Source organism: Aythya marila (genome assembly GCF_965140915.1).
Source record: "Aythya marila genome assembly, chromosome: 11".
Classification (NCBI taxonomy): domain Eukaryota; kingdom Metazoa; phylum Chordata; class Aves; order Anseriformes; family Anatidae; genus Aythya; species Aythya marila.
In genome coordinates, this window is record NC_139052.1 from 18,712,607 (window position 1) to 18,732,310 (window position 19,704).

Sequence of the window (19,704 nt, forward strand, 5' to 3'; positions counted from 1 at the left end):
ACCACAGATAAAGCTTGTTTGCTTCCCCCCCGTAGGCCCTAAAACAGTGCTGGCGTACTTACGAGCCCAGCTGCGCAAAGCAGAGAAGTGTAAGCTGATGAAGATGATCGTCATCGGCCCTCCACGGCAGGGAAAGTCGACACTGATTGAGATCCTACAGACTGGAAAAGTCCCTCAGATGATGCACAGCGATGCCACCATACGTACAACGAAATGGGAGCTACCCAAGCCAGTGGGACACAAGGCAAAGGTGAAAAACAATTGAAGATCCTTAGCCCCTGTGAGATGCTTGAGCCTCGTAGTGACCCTTGGGGTCTGCAGCTGCCTGTCCTTTTACAACAAGCAGTTTCCCCTTACCTGTGAACCAGACCTCACACGTGACCTGTTTAGAGCTGTCACAATTCCTCTGTTTCATTTCCAGTTGATATTAGAGGACAGTTTTGTTTTTCTGAGAACTCAACCTTGACTTTTTGTCCTAAATGCTGAAAGCTATTTGTAGACTGCCTGAATTCTGGCTGTCCTAGCTCGGGTGGTTTTTGGACACTGATTTTGAGAGGATATTTTAAGTCAGCTTCTCTCAAGCAGATTGTCCTTTCATTTGGGGCCACAAAATGGGACATCATACCTAAAGCTGGACTCCCTTGGTGTCAGAACTGTTCTAAACGTAAAAGGTGTGGGGAAGGTAGGACGCCTGACGTCTGGTTGTGATCTAGGGATATCTAAGGCATACCTTAAACTCCTGAATCTCAAGCTCCTCATCCAGGGATTATGTCAACCCACACTGAACTGTTTTGGACAGCACTGAATTTATTCAAGTATTTGAGAGATTTGTAGGTAGCTCTGTCTACTGCTTGCATAGTACCACACGGATTAGAGTGTGCAGAACTGATCATGGGCTCTTGTCAGAACTGAGGGTGTGTAAATGCATGGCTCTCACTTCTCAGATGAGAGCCGTGGCCACCAGGCTGTTTTGGAAGGGGTAGAAGAGCCTGCTGAGTTCAGCTATTCTACAGCAAAGAGTGCCAGGCCAGAGACAGAAAGAAAAGAGCAAGCGCAGCCCAACTCTTTAAAGAGAAGACTTTGATGGGAGAAGAGAGCTGTGGATTTTGTGTTGAAGAGCAATTGAATGAAACAAAAACCTAGACAGTGTCAAAGACCTGGAGTAGGGTCCAAGTTGCTGAGCAGGCTTTTGTCCCTACCTCTGAATCTGTCTCTCCATCCAAGCACCCACAGCTGAAGGTCATTTGGATGCACAAGGCAGCCCTGGTGCTAGTTAGGGTTTGGTTTAAACAATATGGAAATTCTTCCAGCTGTTCCTGGGAGACTTCAGGCTGGGACTGCTAGATCAGAGCCATACCAAGATACTTAGACTGCTCTCTGAAATCTCATGGAGTGACTTGTCATGTGGGATCAAGCAGTATTTGGAGTTGGACCAGTAAACAGAGCCCACTTGGAGTTACATGATGCTCTGAGGATGGTGGCTGGAGAAGGGTTTCCTGCTGATCCACAGCTTCTTGCTTCCCTGGGGTAAAATAATTTAGAGACAGAGCCTCCAAGGTATGCAGGTACTTCCTACTGCAGCTGGAAGCTCGAATACCATTTAAGCAGAGAGCTCTTCTCCCTCTTTGTGCTGTTGTGGGCCTGCACTGAGGAATGGGTGCTGAGCTACTCAGAGGAGAACCCGAGCTGGAGAGACTTCCATTCACACGTTCCCCTGAAAGCCAGCAAGTCTGAATTACAGCGAGCTGTAATTCGTGCCCATCTCTGCTGTGGCATGCACACGTCAGCAGCCTCTGAGTGACAGGCAGGAAATGTTTGTGAAAGGCTTGAGAAGCTTCCCACCTCCCAGGCACCTATATTTGGGGCTGAGCTCTGTGGAAATGATTTCAGCAGGAGGCTTCCTGCTCCCCCTCGCAGCGGCAGATAACTAGTTTCGGCGGTCCTGTTAAGTGTGGCACAGACGAGGATGAAGCAGTTTCTATTCAAGATGCAGTGAAATACAGGGCTCAGAATGAGACCCTTGTTTGTGCTGGAGAATCCACAGCATTAACTGGAGATTTACCAGCATCAAGGGCACCTCTATCATTTTAGCAGCAAGTAATTAGTCTTGATTTCCTGTGGGGAAGTAGTAGCCTTGCTTAACAATTGCTTGTTGATTTTTCTTTCCTGGAGGCACAATTAGGACATTGAAACCCTTCTTGTGTCATACATTATGCAGGCGTAGGTTTATGCTTCAGCTATTATCTCCCTGTGATTTACTGCAACCGTTTGATTTGAACACTTCTCTTTGTCTAAGTAGGTTGATTCAGTGGAGTTCAATGTCTGGGATATCGGAGGCCCAGCAAGCATGTCTACAGTCAATCAGTGTTTCTTCACAGACAAAGCATTGTACATAGTTGTATGGAACTTGGCACTGGGGGAAGAGGCTGTGGCAAACTTACAGTTCTGGTTGCTGAACATTGAGGTAAGAAGTCACTGGTGGGCTCCAGGGTATCTGTTTATCAAGTAGTATCTCAGCACATAGATATGTGGTATTACTGAGTCTTTTTAGTCTCCTCTTAGAAACTCCACAAACTATGAATTTTGCATAGCTTTTGGAATTACTTTTCCATTGCTCAGTAGGCATTATCACAGTATTTAATGGTTTAAATTTAATTTCCTTTGTTCTCCCTCGCACACATCAGAGAATGAAACAAAAGCTGATTTATAAACCCTTGCTAAGTACATACTTATTTTGGAATTAGTATTTGACCACACTAAGCTCTGAAGAAGTTTTGAAGCACCTTCTTTTTTGTGTGTGTGGATTAGACACACATTGGTCTTGATATTATGCTTTTTAACACTCTAGATTCAGATAAAATGGTATGTATCTCCTGGACAGCTCTCAGCTGAGACTCAGAGCTGCAGTGAGTTAATTGGTGTTGACTGGGTTTTTATTCAATGTTCATTACTTGATACCTGCCTTAACATTATGCACACAGAAACGAGCTCTAAGCTAATGCCTCTTAAAGAAATATCTTGACATTGCAACCATACTAGCTTAGTGTTCAATAGCAATCAAAAACCCAATCTAGATAATAAAGCAGAAAACATAATTATGGTATTTCAAAACTGTATGATGTGCTTGTGTCCTTCATACACTCCAAGAAGCACATCGTAGCATCAGAAACGATATTGAGAAAGGTGAGTGTGATGGTTATAAGTATGGAAAAGTTTCTGAATGCAGACCAGTTAAACAGATTAGGCCTCTGCAGTTTGGGAAAGAGGTAAATGAGGAGGGCTGTAGTAGACTAGGTCATGAGGACATAAGGCAAAAACCCCAAGGGAGTATTTGTTAGTTATCTTTTACAGTAGAAGAACTAGGAAAGAGCAAATGAGATGGTAGCTTTGAAACAAGAAATAAGAAGTGCCCTAAACACAACAGATAACTAAGCTGCAGAGTCTATTGGGATTACTGTGTGCTGTGGGTATCAGAAGTTGAAAAAACAGATTGGTGGAAGAAAAATACATCAGATGCTATTAATTCAGAGATACCATCTCATGCTCAGGAATTTGGTGTCCTCCAGCCTGCTGGGTACTGGGAGAACATACCAGGGAAGGTCTCTATATGCTTACCTTGTGCCCATACTTTAATGAAAAGTATAGACACAGATTCTGTCTGTGCCTCCAAACAGAATACTGGGCCAGGTGGGCCCTTTGGTCTGCCTCAGTACAGCCATCTCTCCTGTGTTTGCATAAGATCAAGCTTGGTGTCATTCAGATTTGAGTTTTCAGTGAACGCTGTAACGGAGACATTGATTGTCTGCAAATCAGCACGTGGTTCTGCAACTGAATTTTCTTCTGTGCTCAAAGTCATTTTGATCCAGTGGCTGATCCCTGCTTAAGCCTGTGCAATCCCATTGTAATTGGCAGTGTGTTTCCTGAAATCCGGATACTTTCCAACCCTGTAATAAAATCATGGAAGGGTTGGAAGAAACCACAGGATCATCTAATCCATTCCTTTGTACTGATTCAGGATTAAGTAGACTTAGACATTTCTAACAGTTTATCTCACCTCTCCATAAACCTCCAGAGCAAATGTTTGCATAACCTCCCCAGATACCCATTCTGGAATGTCACTAGCCTTTTTTTGGGTATCAAAGTTAGATCTTCTAGCTACAGGTTAAGCTATCTTCTTCTCCTTTGCCTGTGCAGACGTAGTTCCCTTCGTTTAGCTGACTTGTAGCAACTTAATACGACATGATGACTCTTTATGTTGAGCCCTTATGTAACAAACCCTAACTGACAGTCTCCTGCTCTGCAGTAGCTTCAGGTTATTGAGCCGTGTTCTGCAGGAGAACTTCTGTAACACCCAGATCACTTTTTGCTATTGTCAAGCTGCCAAGACAGGTTGCTTTCATTTTATTTGTATATTACACATTTTAGTCATGTGTTTGACTCCCCCTGTTAGATAGTATATTTTTCACATGTCCTCGCAGAATGTACCATGACATAGTGTAGATGAGATCATTGTCAGTGTTTTCTCTTACAGGCCAAAGCTCCCAATTCAGCGGTGTTAGTGGTAGGAACACACCTTGATTTAATTGAAACTAAGTTCCGTGTTGAGAGGATAGCAACTCTGAGGGCGTATGTCCTGGCTCTCTGTCGGTCTCCCTCTGGATCCAGAGCAACCGGATTCCCAGATATCACATTCAAGCACCTGCAGTAAGTATCTGTGCTTTTATGAAGCTCAGTCACTCTATTTTATGTCACTTTGAACAATTTTGCAATCCTTGATCTCCTTGGCAACGGAACTGATTTGAAGACTCGTCAGCGTGGCATTTCATCTATTTTTGATTGGGATAATGTGGCATAATCAGAGAGAAGTTCAGTGCAGCTCAGGGGTCTGATCGTGGGTCTGAGCTGGAAGCTCCAAAGTCATGACCTTGGTCTGCCTGTTTCAGTGCTCCTGCACTGCTCAGCTTCCTCACTGCCTAAATGGAGATACAGCTTATTAATTAGTCACAGGGAGAGAACACACAGATTGGGTAATTAATGCTGCAAAGCTTCCTTTACCAAGCATGACTGTTATGTGGTGGGTGCTGCAGGGTTTGGCAGGGGAGGCTGCATGGGAACTTCTCACTACCTGAGTGTGGCAGTGTTCACAGTGCAAGCAGTGAGTCAGCCTCCTGAGCCCCCAGCAGTCCAAACCTGTGCTGTTTGAGCTCTCCTCATGTGAAAACAGAGAGGCTGTGCTGTCTGGCAGATCCGTCTGTCTGTCAGGCCATGGAGTCTGACACAGCTCCCTCCCTTCTCCTGATGGAGAATGCCCCGAGGGGGACGAGGCTTCTCTGGCTGGGAAAGAAGCCGGTCTGTCAGCCAGGGGGGTGCACAGCACAGAGGGAGCATGGATGCAACCAGCTGGCACCAGCCAGCTCCAAACAGTGTGAAATTGCCAATGCCTGGGGCACGAGCAGGTGGCAGCTGGCAAGTAAAGAAGGGTGCTGCTATGGCCCATCGCGCTTTGCATCTGCTGCCTGGCAAAGTCGTCAGGAGACCTCCCACACTCTGTTCTGCAAAGGCAAGTGCTGCACCAGGCACCCCAGCTGGCTCTTTCATCTGGCTCTGGTTAGAAGTACCAGGGACCCAGTTCGAGGCATACAGATGCACAGTGTGAGAGAGAAAGCTCTGTGGTTCAGTCTCCTCAGAGATCTTTTCCCATCACCACAGAAATCCCATAATTTCATTTATCCTTTTTCAAGGATGCTTTCTTTCACCTACGCCACATCCTGCACATTCCCCTTCCTCACCTTCCTTTCCCCTGCATTTTGTCACAATTTTCTGCCCATTTTCCTGCCTCCTCCTTGCCGTGCCCACTGCAGACAGTCTCCTTCACTCCCCATAATCTGTCTGCACGGAGCAGTGCTGGAGGAGTGCAAGGAGTGTGTTGTGAAAGCCATGTGTGGGTGAGCCCAGGGTGCCTTCATCAGTGCTGGTCCTCCAGCATCCCAGTGAGCACACACTTCCCAGCGTGACTCATGGCTGAGGTTTAAGATAAATCTTCAGAAAACCATTTTCTGTCGGCCCCAGGAACATGTGTGGGATCAGTTAGAAAGACCTTTTGTTGAGGAGAGTGGAAGAGAACTGTTCTTATCCGGCCCACAAAAAAGGCCAGAAATAGCAAGAGTTGGAGAGAACAGGTTTTTAGCTGTTAAAGAGAGGGTGGAGGCCAGCTTTCAGGATCTAAGCATCAATTCCCAGATAACAGGACCCAGCTGAGCGAGGGCCGGAATGAGGGTGGGAAAAGGTGTCTGGTAGTCATCATCGTGCCTCTTTGATCTGAGGACCAGACTCGTCTCCAGTGGTTGCTGGAGCACAGCATTTTCCTCATTCTTGCAGACCCTTCCAGGATGTGTGCAGCACTGAAGGGAAAAAAGGTGATGGCTTTGGTTGGTCTGCCAAGGAAGTCCCCAAGGTCAGAGTGCATTAGGGGATAGACGAGCAGCAAGCAGAGAATGAAGCAAGCAGTTTGGCTTAATATGTCTTTTCCAGGCTTCTCAGTATTTTTCTCCAAACTAAAAATGCTCACTGACAGCCTTCCTCCCATTCATTTGACACAGGAAACTTAGGCAGTGATAAGGGAAAGTGAGCCTGCAGAGGAAGGCGCTGTGCTGATAAGGTTTGGTAATCCTCCCCCTTGCATGACTTTTGCAGTGAGCTCTCGTGTAAGACTCTGGAAGGCCTCGATGGACTCCGACAGCTGATTTTTCACATCACTTGCAACATGAAGGATGTCGGCAGCTCAATTTGCTCACAGAAACTTGCTGGGAGACTGGTGAGAACTGTGCTTTCTAGCAGTGAGCCTTACCAAAGATGGGCTTCCTGGGGGTTGGTTTGGGACTGGGAAGTGAATTTTTGGAGTTACTGCTGCCACAAGAGGTGTGTGAAGTATACAGAATTGCTTTGGAAAAAGCCATCACTTCAAGATCCCTGTAAAGGGTGACAGCTTAGGCAGTTCATCACCAGCAGTGTGGTTGCTGTCTAATACTGATCCTGCTGTTTTTCTCACGTGGCTTGCAGATACCACGAAGTTACCTCAGTCTTCAAGAAGCTGTCCTTGCGGAACAGCATAAAAGAAGTCAGAACGATGATGTACAGTATTTAACAGACAGACAGATAGAGATGATCATTGAGCAAAACCCTGGAAATGATATCAAAGACTACGAAGACTTGCAAACTGGTAGGTCACAGCAGACTGGTGATTTCTTGGTAATTTGTGCCCAATTGAAGTGTTCCTCAGATACATGTTATTCTCTTGGCTCTTATTATCATGTTATTCATGCTGGCTATCCCTGGTGTGGATAAAGCTACCCTGATTGCCTCCTAGTCTTCCTCATCTTCACTGTATTATCCTAATGTTGGTCTATTACTGATCTACAATTTTTTTTCTTTTTTTTCCAGCAATTAATTTTCTCATAGAAACAGGTACACTACTACATTTCCCAGACACAAGTCACGGCCTGAGAAATCTCTACTTCCTCGACCCCGTCTGGCTCTCAGAGTGCCTGCAGAGGATTTTCAACATCAAGAGCTCGAAGTCTGTTGCTAAGAATGGAGTTATCAGAGCAGAGGATCTCAGGATGCTGCTGGTTGGGACGGGCTTCACTGAACAAACTGAAGAACAGTACTTCCAGTTCTTGGCCAAGTTCGAAATTGCTCTGCCAGTAGCCAATAACAGGTAGGTTGGTAATTAGAGAGGCTTAGCCAGACTGGAGAAAAATGACCATTTAATCAGTGGTTGCTAACAGGCTTTGTCACTGTAAGCAATGGTCTTGACAAGGATCCTGTTGTGTTAAAATATTTGAGTGCTTTAAGCAGCGTAGTGGAAGACACCCATCCATTTGGGCTGTATTTCCTTTCCTTGGAAGGGCTGGCATGAGCGTCCTTTGGTCCAAACAAGCTAGGCTGGTGTGAAAACTTTCCAAAGCAGGTCTGAGCCCACTCAGTGCATTAAGACTGACGGGGTAAGGGACACTCGGGGGTGGCTCGACCACCAAAACAGAGGGGCAGTGACACTGGCAGGGATGTGGCGATGAGCAGGTGGGAGCTGCAAGTGCTTGGCTGGCACAGCTGCAGCTGAGAGGATGTGGGGCTTGTGGCTGCCGGGCCTGAAATGAAGATGGGCTGGAGTCATCTGCTTCCAATGAGTGATCCTCGCTCCTGGCTAGGGCAGAAAACCTTGGGTAGTCAATAAATATGTCGGCCCTGAAAGCGCTGTAATTTATTTCTAGTGAAATCAGGAAATTGCAGCTTCAGTAGCAAAGCGATTTTCTTATTTCTATTTTTTTAGCCTGATCCAAAGGTGTCGCTCAATAGTTTTCCTAGAAATGGTGTAGGAAACCTCCTTCTCTTTAAATGTTAATGAATCCTCCTCTCTCCCACCCCCGATCTCTTTTCCTCCGGGCACAGTTCCCTGCTATTTTTCTCTCTCCCATCTGCTTGGCGACCGCCTGTTGTTGGGTTAACGGTGAAACCATCGTCGTATTGCACTTCTGATGTGGCATTTGCATTTCACTTCCTTGCCCTTCCAGGACAGCAGGGCTGCATCGCTCTGAGCCTCTTGGGAGCTCTGAATGCCAGCACAAGTGCAGCATTCTCTGTGCTGTCATTATGCCTGTCACTTATCCAGTCCCGGATGCCAACAAATTTTCTCAGGCTTAACACAGATAAAGCAGCAATGTTTCTGCTTAGTCCAAAGTGCCTTTTGGACTCCTTGTCACTATCTGCCATTTTTCTCCGAGGCAATTACATTGTCTGTGCCTCGGGAACAAGGAAACTGCTTTTTCATGGCCTGCCCAATCTTTTTTAGAGCGATCCAAGCCACATTAACAGAATATTCTTCCCACTGACGAGCTGTAGCTATAGCAGGTTGGATTAATTTAATGTACTAGCCAGACACAGAGCAGTTATTTGTTACTGTGCTTCTGCAACTATTGTCTAGATTGCCAGATAGGATTTCTGTGCAGTCAGGAGAGAAAGCAGCTGCCAGTTTCTGTTCTGAAAGGGTGGATGGGGGCATGTTTCACATATTTTCAAAATTTGCATTGGCTGTTGTTCAAAAGCATCAAATCTCCATCTGCATTATAATCCACTATATAGTTGTGGTCCAGGAGGGCCTCACTGGCCTTCTTGCTTCTAACACTCCTAGACCCTTTCTTTGATGTGCTGAGGAAAATTTATTGGCTGTCATACAATGCATCAGCTACCTTTACAGGGGAAACTCAATGCACTCCACTTTTCTGCTTGAGGTGCCTATAAGTTAGCTTTGATCAGCTTGCAAAAAAGGGATTGAAAATATGACCGTTCTTATTGTAATTTGTAAGTGAATTGAATTTTTTATCAGTATTACATTCCAGAGATGATTTATGGAAGGGATAATTTGATCATGTAAAGCATCATCAGATGTTATGGACTGGAACATATGGAGAAAGCTGTTGTCTAGTGATGGCTATTTTTTCTGAGCTGATTTTTCAGTTTTTACAGAGTACTGCAGCTGCTAGAAAGAAAACGTGATAGGCTTAAAGCATTGGATTTGGACCCAGCATTAGTTCTAGTTGTGTGTGTAGTCCCTGTCACTGTTACTTTGGTCAAGTCCCTTGGCTGTTTGCCTCATTGCTGTCATTATGCCCGTCAATGATGAGCCCCAGATGCCGACAAATTTTCTCAGGCTCAACACTGAGCAGTGTTTCTGCTTACAACCAAATGTGATTTGGACCGATTTTTGATCGTATAAGCATCTTGGAACGTATTTGGTGCAGAAGAGTATCACTGCTAAGGGATTTATTGGCAGGTATTGAAAGCCATAAGATCATAGTTCTCAAAACAGTTTTAGTCTTCCAAAAGTTTTTAGCTTCCCAAATACTGAAGATCAGCACAAATGAATATTCTGTGCTTACTGAGAGGTCTGAAAATAATTTGAAAACTTTGTGGGCCTCTACCCCAGCGTAGCTGTTACTTCGGATGAGTTGGACTCTGGTAGCACTGAGTCTCCTCCCACACTTGGGAAAAGATCCACTGCTGGACCTAAAACCTGCCCGCAGGAGGAGGTGGAACGAGGCTGCTGGCATCAGCCTGGCACAGTGAGCTCTTGCTTGTAGGAGTTTGTCAGGGACGTGTCAGGGAGTCCATCAGCTGCAGCGTGGTACAGCAGGAAGCACTGTCATGGTGACGCATAAAATGCTCTAATTCTTGGGACTAGGATGAGAGCCAGAGCAGTCCAGTCCCTGCAGCCCATAAATGTCTCGTTGCCACCTCCCACCTTCTGGGCTTACAGAGGCTGAGCTGCTGTATGTTGTTTTTGCATTTATCTCCTGTTCCACCTAGCAGCACAGCTGTAATTCTCTGTTTACTACTGGAGCACAGTAGTAAAGATACCAAGTCTGAATGAGCCTCAACATCACAGCTGTTCTAATGACTCCTATATTTTAACACATTTAATTTGTGATTACACAAACGTCCTGCTGATTACATCAATTTTAGCCCTGTCCAGTAGCCCTGGCTGAATTATGTCATGTCTATTTTGCCTCTGCTTACTTCCATAGTGTAAATGAACTTCATGTATTGCTGCACTGCCTTTAGTCTAAAAGCTTTTTTATATGCAGTAGGCTGTGCCATTAAAAATCTCTTTGGAGACTGAATTGCCTTATTATCCAGTAACAATGTACTCACTGTTACACGCTGTAGCTAAAATTTGAGCTGTTGAATTTGATTTGTTTCAGGTACCTCCTCCCTCATCTGCTTCCTACCAAGCCAGCATTAGATATCCACGGGTTCTGCCACCAGACTACAAACACAGTCCAAAGGGTCTTCAAGATGAGTTTTGTCCCAGTTGGCTTTTGGCAAAGATTCATAGCACGAATGCTAATTAGCCTGGCAGAGATGGACCTCCAGGTAGGTTACTGTATCTCTCTGCAAGCAAAAGGAGACAAATGAAGTTAGCGTTCAGTGTTAAATTGCTTGTTTCTGCACATCCAGTGTGATTTGGTCACAGACTTCAATAAAATTATTGAGTAAACAGAAATGCAATCTGCAATCAAAATCTGAAACTGGTTTTATGGTAGGTGTCATTTAGAACAACAAATTAACACTGGGAAAAAACCCTGCCTTTTCCACTGTCTCTTTATAGCACGATTCCCTGGAAGGACTCAGTACCCCCACCATCTTCCAATTACAAGTAATTGGACTTCTGCCTGCAGCTCTTGTCCATGACGATTCCACTGGGTCAGACTCTGCTTTCACTTGCCAGTGGAGATCTGGAATATCTCCATCAAGTCAGCTATCTGAGTCTGTAAGGGTTTAAATGAGAAACAAATTACACAACTCATGTCTTAAAGGGATAATGAATGCACGGAGGCACCCTATTAGTGCGAGTAATGTGCATATCATTAAAGTAGTCTTTGTAAGGTTCTGAAAGCTAAGTGAATTTTGTAGGTATTGACAATTTTTTACAACTGTTTATATCTGAAAACACAGCTCTGCTGGAAACCATGACAAATACCTACAGAGTATTTTTACTACTACCATGGTGTCTTCTTTACAGCCATCCATTTACATTGTGTTCTGTCCCTGATGTCCAGAACATGGAAAACATGATACTTGTTTTTGGAAGGTCCTCCGAGTTCCAGGTTTCTGAACCCATTTAATAATTTTGCCTGTTTTAAAGGGCTTTCTTGGCAACCCCTCGCTTACATCCTCACAGACACTACATAACCTTAACGCCCCATTACTAGGGACCTCACCCAATCCACAGTGAAGTGAATGGAAAGGCATCTCACCAGTCTGCAGACAACAAAGCATAAGGACAATGAGTACAGTGGAGTTCTGCAGATTAATGCTTTGGTTTAAAAACAAAAATACCTTTTGCTCTAAGTACTGGTTTGAAATACCTTGGAGGAAAGCCATCTGCCTCCCACTGAAACAGGTGGAAAAGCTGACTCTCTACATTGAGAACAGACTTGATCATTCACTAAAGCATTTAAGCTCTTCTTGAAGTTTATAAGACTTCTGCAAATACAGAATTCATGTAACAAATGTCATGATTATAGAATTAACAGCTGTTTGCTAACATGAAATTCTTTCTTTTTGAGTGGCATAGAAATGTTTCGATGGCTGCAAAACCAACTTTTACTGTGTGTATTTTCATTCTGTTGCAATTTTTTTTTATGAGTGCAGGTCGCTCTGTATGGAAAAGTTATGATAGCATCTGTGAAAGCCAAAAAAGAAAAGTCACCTTACTGCTTGATTAAAGCAGTGTTTTCCTGAGAAATTTTGTTGATGTAACAATTATCATGCTTTTTTTTTTTTTTTTTGCTTGTTTCAGCTTTTTGAAAACAAGAAGGACACCAAGACAAGAAACAAAAAGGTGGCCATCTACAGCTTCACAGGCACTCAAAGAAATCGATGCAGCACCTTCCGAGTCAAAAGGAAGCAAACTGTTTACTGGCAGGAAGGTCTGTTCGTTACCTTTGATGGAGGCTATCTTAGGTAATTTGTGTTTGTAATGCAGCATGCGTTACAAGGGAACTAATAGAGTGTGTGAAGCACATCATCTGAATGGAGATGAATGGGCCTGACTCATTGTATATGCTCACTCATCAGTAGAAGAGGAGGCTCTTCTAATAGCCATAACTCATCTGGTAACAACTGGTGACAACAATGATGAGTAAGTGATTGTTTGGCAGTTCTGAAAATGTCAGCTTATGTGTTATTGCAGCCACAAATTTAAAGAGGTCTGAAAACAGAAAATGATATTCAGAGCAGAACTCTTTGCCAGGTAAAATCATGCATTGTCACGTGCAAAAATGTCCTTAAGTCAATGAATTTTCCACGGAATCCTAAAACCTCACCAGTGTATGGCAGCAGTCCATATGGGTGGAGGTGCTTCAGTGCTATCAGCGTGCATGTGACAGGGACTACAGGGAATGGGTTTAAGCTGCGAGCCTGGAGGGAACCTGCCACCCATATTCTTTCAGAAATGCAGAGAGTTGGCGGCCACATAAAAACTTTAATCTCTGCACTAGCTGAAGATGCATTTATTCTTCCATTCCCTGGCAAGACAGGGGGGAACCATTGGTGCTGTTACGTCATTGGAGACCAGAAGGGCATAGTGACTTTCCTGAGTTTGTTTAGGCAGTCTGCAGATGAACAGACACTTGGATTCAGATGTTGCAAATCACGGGCTAGAACCCTAAATTCTAGAACGTGGTTGTGGTCGTACTGTATCTTCCTAGGTTCCGTGCTTCAAAAAATTAAAGTTCTTTAATACAAAGATGCTTTTTTTTTTTTTTTTTTTTTTTAATTACTTGTCCTTTTTGTGGGAATTGCACAAGAATTATTCTATCCATTCCTTTCAAACATTTTTTGGACGTTTGGGGGATACTTTAATTATTATTATCATGAGGCATTGGAAAAATCCTAACCCTCCATCATTCTGGATGGAGCATTTCTGTCAAAACTCTACATTATACTTGGTTCACTGAGGCCAGAGTTTTCTCTGGGCCAGACCTTCTGTAGCATTTATCCATTGTGAGGAATCAGCATTTCTGTGCAAGACCTCTCTTCTCAAAGGCATTTGAAGAATAGACTGAATTGAAAATCATTTTCAAAGCTAGATCGAGTTTTATTTTCATTACTTGTGAGATACATGTTATTTTGTAACTCAGGTTTCCTAGGAGAAAAAAAGTTTGTTGACACTGATACTTCACAAAAGTTTCATTTGTCTGTTTTTTGGCTTCCTTGTGCAGTGTGGAGTCTTCTGATGTGAACTGGAAAAAGAAAAAAAGTGGAGGAATTAAAATCATTTGCCAGTCAGAAGTGAGAGACTTTTCAGCGATGGCGTTCATCACAGATCATGTCAACTCTTTGATAGACCAGTGGTTTCCTGGTAAGAGAAGTGCTGTAATTTTCTATGCAGTATTATGTCTGTTTAACAGAAGGTTTTTTGACAGAGCTCTCCAGGTGCACAATATTGTGCATTAAATTAAGAACCCTCAGGCTCTGACAGTCTCAAGCCAATAAAGTTTGAGAAAAGCTGATAACCTGCAGACAGATTGAGATTCTTTGCCAACAAACCTTGGTCTAGACATTGTGTCTTTCATCTCATCAATCACAGGTGAAACATTACAGTTGAAACAGGACCTGCTTCCAGAGGAGTCTGAGAGACTTCCTGTACTCACAGCAGAGGCAGGATTTTGCCCAAACTACTTGGTACTGTCCCTCAATGCCAAAACTCATTTTGGCATCAGCTGGGATCAGCATTTTACCCACCATTTCTAACAGCCTGTAATTTACAAAATTGTGATGTGAGAGGCATGAGTGAATATGATACCTAGGATTCTGTGCCAAGGTAACTTCCTTGATTCCAGCAGTTGTTTTTCCTGTGATCAGCACAGACCCTGCTGTTACCCAGCGGGCTGTTTGCAACCCCAATACACTTTGTTTAAAACCAAAACAAAATCTGAAGTATTTTTTGTCATCCCACATTGGTCACACACGGGTTTAGAAAACGGTGCCAAATCTCTTAATTGGAAGTTCTCTTGAGGAAACAGTTGTGCACTCTCACATAACCATGTTCTGCATGTTAGGAAGATAAAAGAAAATTTTATTTGCCTTTAGATTAAAATAATGATAGTATTAATCACTGAAGCTTGAGAAAAGTCATGACTTCAAAGGCTACGGCCCGGATTCACCCTGCCTAATTGTAGGCATGTAACAGAAGCTGTCGCCACAAAATCCCTCTGTAGTCAGTGGGAGAGGTGGAAGCCTCACTGAGGCTCTGCCTTGGTAGGATCTCAGTTTCCCCCAGAGGGGCTGAAAGCATTGCTCATGAGGGAGCCCGCTGTGACTGTGTTCCCAACTTTGGTGCTGCAGCTGAGTGCTTCCTCCCAGCCTGCATCTGAAGCTCCCAGGCTGAGCGCAGCGTGTCGTGCCTCCCAGCCCCTTCCCATTCCCATTCCCATTCCCATGCCTGCTCCCCACCCGAAGCCATCTGGCAGCTTGCAGGGGCTGGGGCTCACGGGCAGCCTCACAGCTGCCATTCTTCTGCTGCATGGTCATGCCCTTTATGATACGCTGTGATCCCTATAAACAGTTCACACGCAGACATCCAGCAAGTAGGAAGCTCTCTCTAATTCTTTATTCGTATGCTTCACATTTCTACCAGTCCATAATACATTTTCTTTGCAAGCCTGTGCATTACCTGCAAACTGTGAGTGTAGACATTTGAATGTGCTAGGAACTGTTTCTCCTTCTCAATTTGTGAGTCACTTTTTGTTTGTTTGCTTGGTTTGAAGCACTCACAGCCACTGAGAGCGATGGCACGTTGCTGATGGAGCAGTACGTGCCCTGCCACATCTGTGCAGCTTCCAGGATGGAGGAGAATGATTGTGGTGAGAAGGCGGAGGATGCACAGTACTTTAACATGGAGGACTGTGTCCTAACTGCCATCGAGCTGGACTGCATCACGTGTCCTAACCACCCTGACATCCCCGTTTCGCTCCAAGAGCTGGTCCCAGAACTTTTCATGACAGATTTTCCTGCCAGGTAATGTTATTCGGTCGCCTTTGGTTAGATTTCAGTGTGTCTATGTAGTTCAGTTGGTTTTGTTTTCCTAAGTCATCTCTGCTAGAGGAACCAGGTCAGGTTGGATGGGATCTTGATCAACCTGATCTAGAGGAAGATGTCCCTGCCCGTGGCAGAGGGGTTGGAACTAGATGGTTTTAAGGTCGCTTCCAACCCAAACCATTCTGTGATTCTTTGATTCACTTCACAGGGTCCTCGGAGGTCACTGCAGTACAATGTGACAGTCCCTTTTTAACACCACATCTGTTCTGCATTGTTCTGTATTCTGGCTAGAGCCTTCTGTAGTTGGAGCTTTTCTGGGATCCCTGTTATAAACCAGAAAGGAGACATTAATATGCAAACCCAAAAGGCAGTGCTGCTTGCATCACAAGACTGGCACTGAAATCACCTTTAGGTTTGAAGAGCCTTTAGGAGAGTGAGTTTATGTAGACACCACTACAGAATTCACATTGGGTTGAGGCTTCTGCATGATTCAGAGCTGTTATTTTTGGAGTAGTAGTGTGGTAGTCCTGAACAGCTGGAACAGCACTTCCGTATCTGTAGCAGCATTGCCAAATATTTAGCTGCTTACCTGCATTCCCAGAAGAGTTTGATCTTTTACCCCATATTTCTTAGTATGTAGAACAAGAGTGGAACGAGAGATGACCTGAAAGCAGGTAGAGGCTGGGGTCCCTTTCAGGTCACCTTTATCAGACCTCTTTGGTTCCACTGTAGAGCTGTGAGGCCTCCAGACCAAATGATATCCTGTCAGCTGCTGTTGGAGCTTTCTCTGCTCCCAATGACCCCTGTTCCTTTTTTACAGTCATTTTAATAGGCATTCTGGGCCAATACTCAGTGGCCAGTCACGATGGCCTCCTCGCGGCGTTTTCTCCTATAGGTTTATTTCAATGGTGTGAGGTGAGCGGAGATGTTTCAAGTACAAACAGCTGTAAAAGTGGGCTCTGGAAGAGTGGGGAAATTATGAATTACAGCCTGGGAATAGTGAGCTGATTGGAATAATCAGGTTTCAGAGTGTGGGGCTGTTCGTAAACATCCTGTCCTGCCTCAGCAGGGAGGAGAGGAACTGGAGGTAAATGAAGCAAAAAAATTGCTAATACAGATAAATGTTATAAATATTGCACCTGTGTCATCTGCTTGCAAAAGGGGCTTATGTGCTTTCCAGATCTGTTTGATTCTCACAGGATAAGTTGTCTCAGTAAAAAGCCTTTTATTTTCTTTCTGCAATGAATCTGTTGAGCCATACAGGAGCCAGAGTACCTTAAGATGACAAAGGTAGCTGAGGTGACCCATTCCTCTCAGCAAATAAGAATCTATGAAGGATCTGTGAAATTGGCATTAAATATGTGAATTTACAGTGCCTTTGAAGCCTTTCTTTTAATTAAAAAGCCCCAATATCTCTTTGGCAGGCTGTTCCTGGAAAATAGCAAACTGGAATGCAGTGAAAATGAAAACAACGTTCTTGGCCAGGGTGGAAGTGGAACCGTTATATATCGGGCACGATACCAAGGAAAACCAGTGGCTGTGAAGAGATTTCAGATAAAAAAATGCAACGGTTCTCCCACTTCAGCTGTAGGTACAGTACACAAAATTAGTATTGGGAATCAGCTCTTGCAGCCCGTGATCACAAGCTAAAACCAAAGAGCCTTTGCTCTCCAAAGTGCTGGCAGCACCTGTTTATATGCTGCTTCGAAATTCATAGAAAAATTGATGTGTTTTCATGGAGGAGGAGGATGCATCTTAACGAGTATTTCATGAAAGCACCTGTAAGATGTAGAGAAGGTCGTTGGCACTGTAGAAAACTTCTTATCTGCATGTCACTGGGTGAAACTCATAGGGTGCCACGGCAGAGACATTGATTGGGGTGGAAGGTGAGACTTCATCTCCTGTTCCCAAGCTATTTAGCAATGAGAAGTGTGTATTTGCATGGGTTTGCACTAAGGACTTGCAGGTCTCTACCTTTTCATGTCTTACCCCTTCTGTACCAGCACCTCAAGAAAGGAAATTGGAAATTCTTCTCCACCTGACAGATCCGCCAGGTGGGGACAGCCTCTCATACTGCATATGCTGGGTGTTGAGCCCAGGTTTCCACCAGAGGTTTAGTCCATGAACAGAAGAAATGGGGAAAGTGCCTCACTTCCTCGTTTTTATCAGGGAAAGGTGCAGTGAACCCCTGAGGTGTGGAAGAGGCCAGCTGCTGTCCCAGTGACAGATAGCCTTCAGAAAGAGCAGCCTGGGGTGTCTCATGGCAGAAGGACAATTACCACAAAGGGTCCCTCTTCTGGCAGGGCAGGCAGGAAAGGGTAGAGCAGACTCCTTCCACTGAAGGTTCTTCTATATAATGTCTACACTGAGAGAATGTTACTTGAAAAAGGACAGCATGAGATTTCATTTGTTCTGTGAGTAGCACCCTGCAAAAAGTCCCTAACATGCTTTCTTAGCTGGAGAGTGAGAAGGGGTTTGTTTGTCCTGCCAGATACCATGCTGAAACACCTGAGAGCCATGGACGCCATGAAGAACTTCTCTGAGTTTCGCCAGGAGGCCAGCATGCTCCACTCGCTGCAACATCCCTGCATCGTCTCCCTCATTGGCATCAGCATCCACCCACTCTGCTTTGCACTGGAGCTGGCTCCTCTGGGCAGCCTCACCACTGTCTTATCTGAAAACTCCAAAGGTAAAAGCATGGTCTCCCCCTGGGAGAGCTCACTCCCCGAGTCACAGTAGAGACAAATGGTAAACAGCACTGAAACTACTGCTTAATTTACTGAAGGGGATTTTTTTTCCATACTAGGGGAAGTAGGAGGGATGGAATTGATCTTAAACTATACCTTTGGTAACCTAGTAAAAATGGATGTTCAGGGTTTTCAGAACTTCTTTGGAGACCTGGGTTTTCAATTCCTCTGCAAATTAATAAGAAGTGCATCTCACTTCAATGCTGCCTGAGTAGTCTGGGTTGGTGCCCCTGCAGATGAGTGTCTGGCACTCTAAATTCGCTAGTAACTATGTTTTTCTCACTGTCAAATGAATGACACTCCTTTTGAGAAAGGCTGAGGCCATCTGACCCTCTTGGCACCTTGGCTGTGTGTCAACTTGCAGTCAAACACTAATTTTCACCAGAAGATTCAGGTGTCTAAAAGTGAAAGGCTTTTAAAAAAATCTAATGGAACCGCCAGATGCGTATAGTAACATGAACAGTGTCACTTCAAGTTGTGCCGCTGAGTGATGTTTTAAATGGTTACTTACTGCTCTGGAGTTTGAAAGAGAAAGAAATGCGGAAAAAAAGGAGCTATTACAATTACAAGAACTGAAGTCAGGCTGTTCCTTTGTGACAGGGTCTTCCTTTGTGCCACTGGGGCACATGCTGACGCACAAAATAGCATATCAGATTGTGACAGGCCTTGCCTACCTGCATAAGAAGAACATCATCTTCTGCGACCTGAAGTCAGACAACATCTTGGTGTGGTCGCTGGATGTCAAAGAGCACATCAACATCAAACTCTCTGACTACGGAATCTCCCGGCAGTCGTTCCATGAAGGAGCACTTGGTGTGGAAGGCACACCAGGCTACCAAGCCCCAGAGATCAGGCCTCGGATAGTCTACGATGAGAAGGTAAATCTGGCATATCTATGGGGGCAGCCCCTGGGTGACAGGCTTTCCCACCGTGGTCTTTCTTGCTCTCCTCTCCACTCACCAAGAGAGGTTTGCCCTTTTCTCTCTGTTGCTGCCTCTAGGTTGACATGTTCTCATACGGGATGGTCCTGTACGAGCTACTGTCGGGTCAGCGGCCTGTGCTAGGACAACACCAGCTCCAGATTGCAAAGAAGCTGTCTAAAGGGATTCGTCCTGTTCTTGGTCAGCCAGAAGAGGTGCAACTATATAGGATGCAGGCACTCATGATGGAGTGTTGGGACACTAAGCCAGAAAAGGTACGAGACAAGCCTCAGCACCAGTGTTCTCTGATCATGTAGCTACAGGGCTCTGGCAGGCCTCTTCACAGAGGAGAGCAGGGTTCTGTCTTGGTACAGCAGAACAGCTCGGTTGCCTATTTACCCCTCCTGCTGATTTGACCCAGAACTTCTACTAAATTA

The 19,704-nt window shown here is 44.7% G+C and overlaps 1 protein-coding gene across 3 annotated transcripts in view; it reads left to right on the forward strand.

Moving 5' to 3' along the window:
* The window catches only part of LRRK1 (leucine rich repeat kinase 1), a 75,265-nt gene that overhangs the window by 42,156 nt on the left and 13,405 nt on the right, over positions 1-19,704 (forward strand). For all 3 annotated transcript variants that reach the window (XM_082769603.1, XM_082769604.1, XM_082769605.1), the window contains 14 exons: positions 36-250; positions 2,300-2,464; positions 4,532-4,704; positions 6,694-6,814; positions 7,060-7,219; positions 7,441-7,717; positions 10,758-10,929; positions 12,359-12,522; positions 13,782-13,921; positions 15,330-15,579; positions 17,025-17,191; positions 18,092-18,289; positions 18,948-19,225; positions 19,348-19,542. In XM_082769603.1, coding sequence (XP_082625729.1) covers positions 36-250; positions 2,300-2,464; positions 4,532-4,704; positions 6,694-6,814; positions 7,060-7,219; positions 7,441-7,717; positions 10,758-10,929; positions 12,359-12,522; positions 13,782-13,921; positions 15,330-15,579; positions 17,025-17,191; positions 18,092-18,289; positions 18,948-19,225; positions 19,348-19,542 — 2,675 coding nt within the window. The remainder of the gene's footprint in view (positions 1-35; positions 251-2,299; positions 2,465-4,531; positions 4,705-6,693; positions 6,815-7,059; positions 7,220-7,440; positions 7,718-10,757; positions 10,930-12,358; positions 12,523-13,781; positions 13,922-15,329; positions 15,580-17,024; positions 17,192-18,091; positions 18,290-18,947; positions 19,226-19,347; positions 19,543-19,704) is intronic.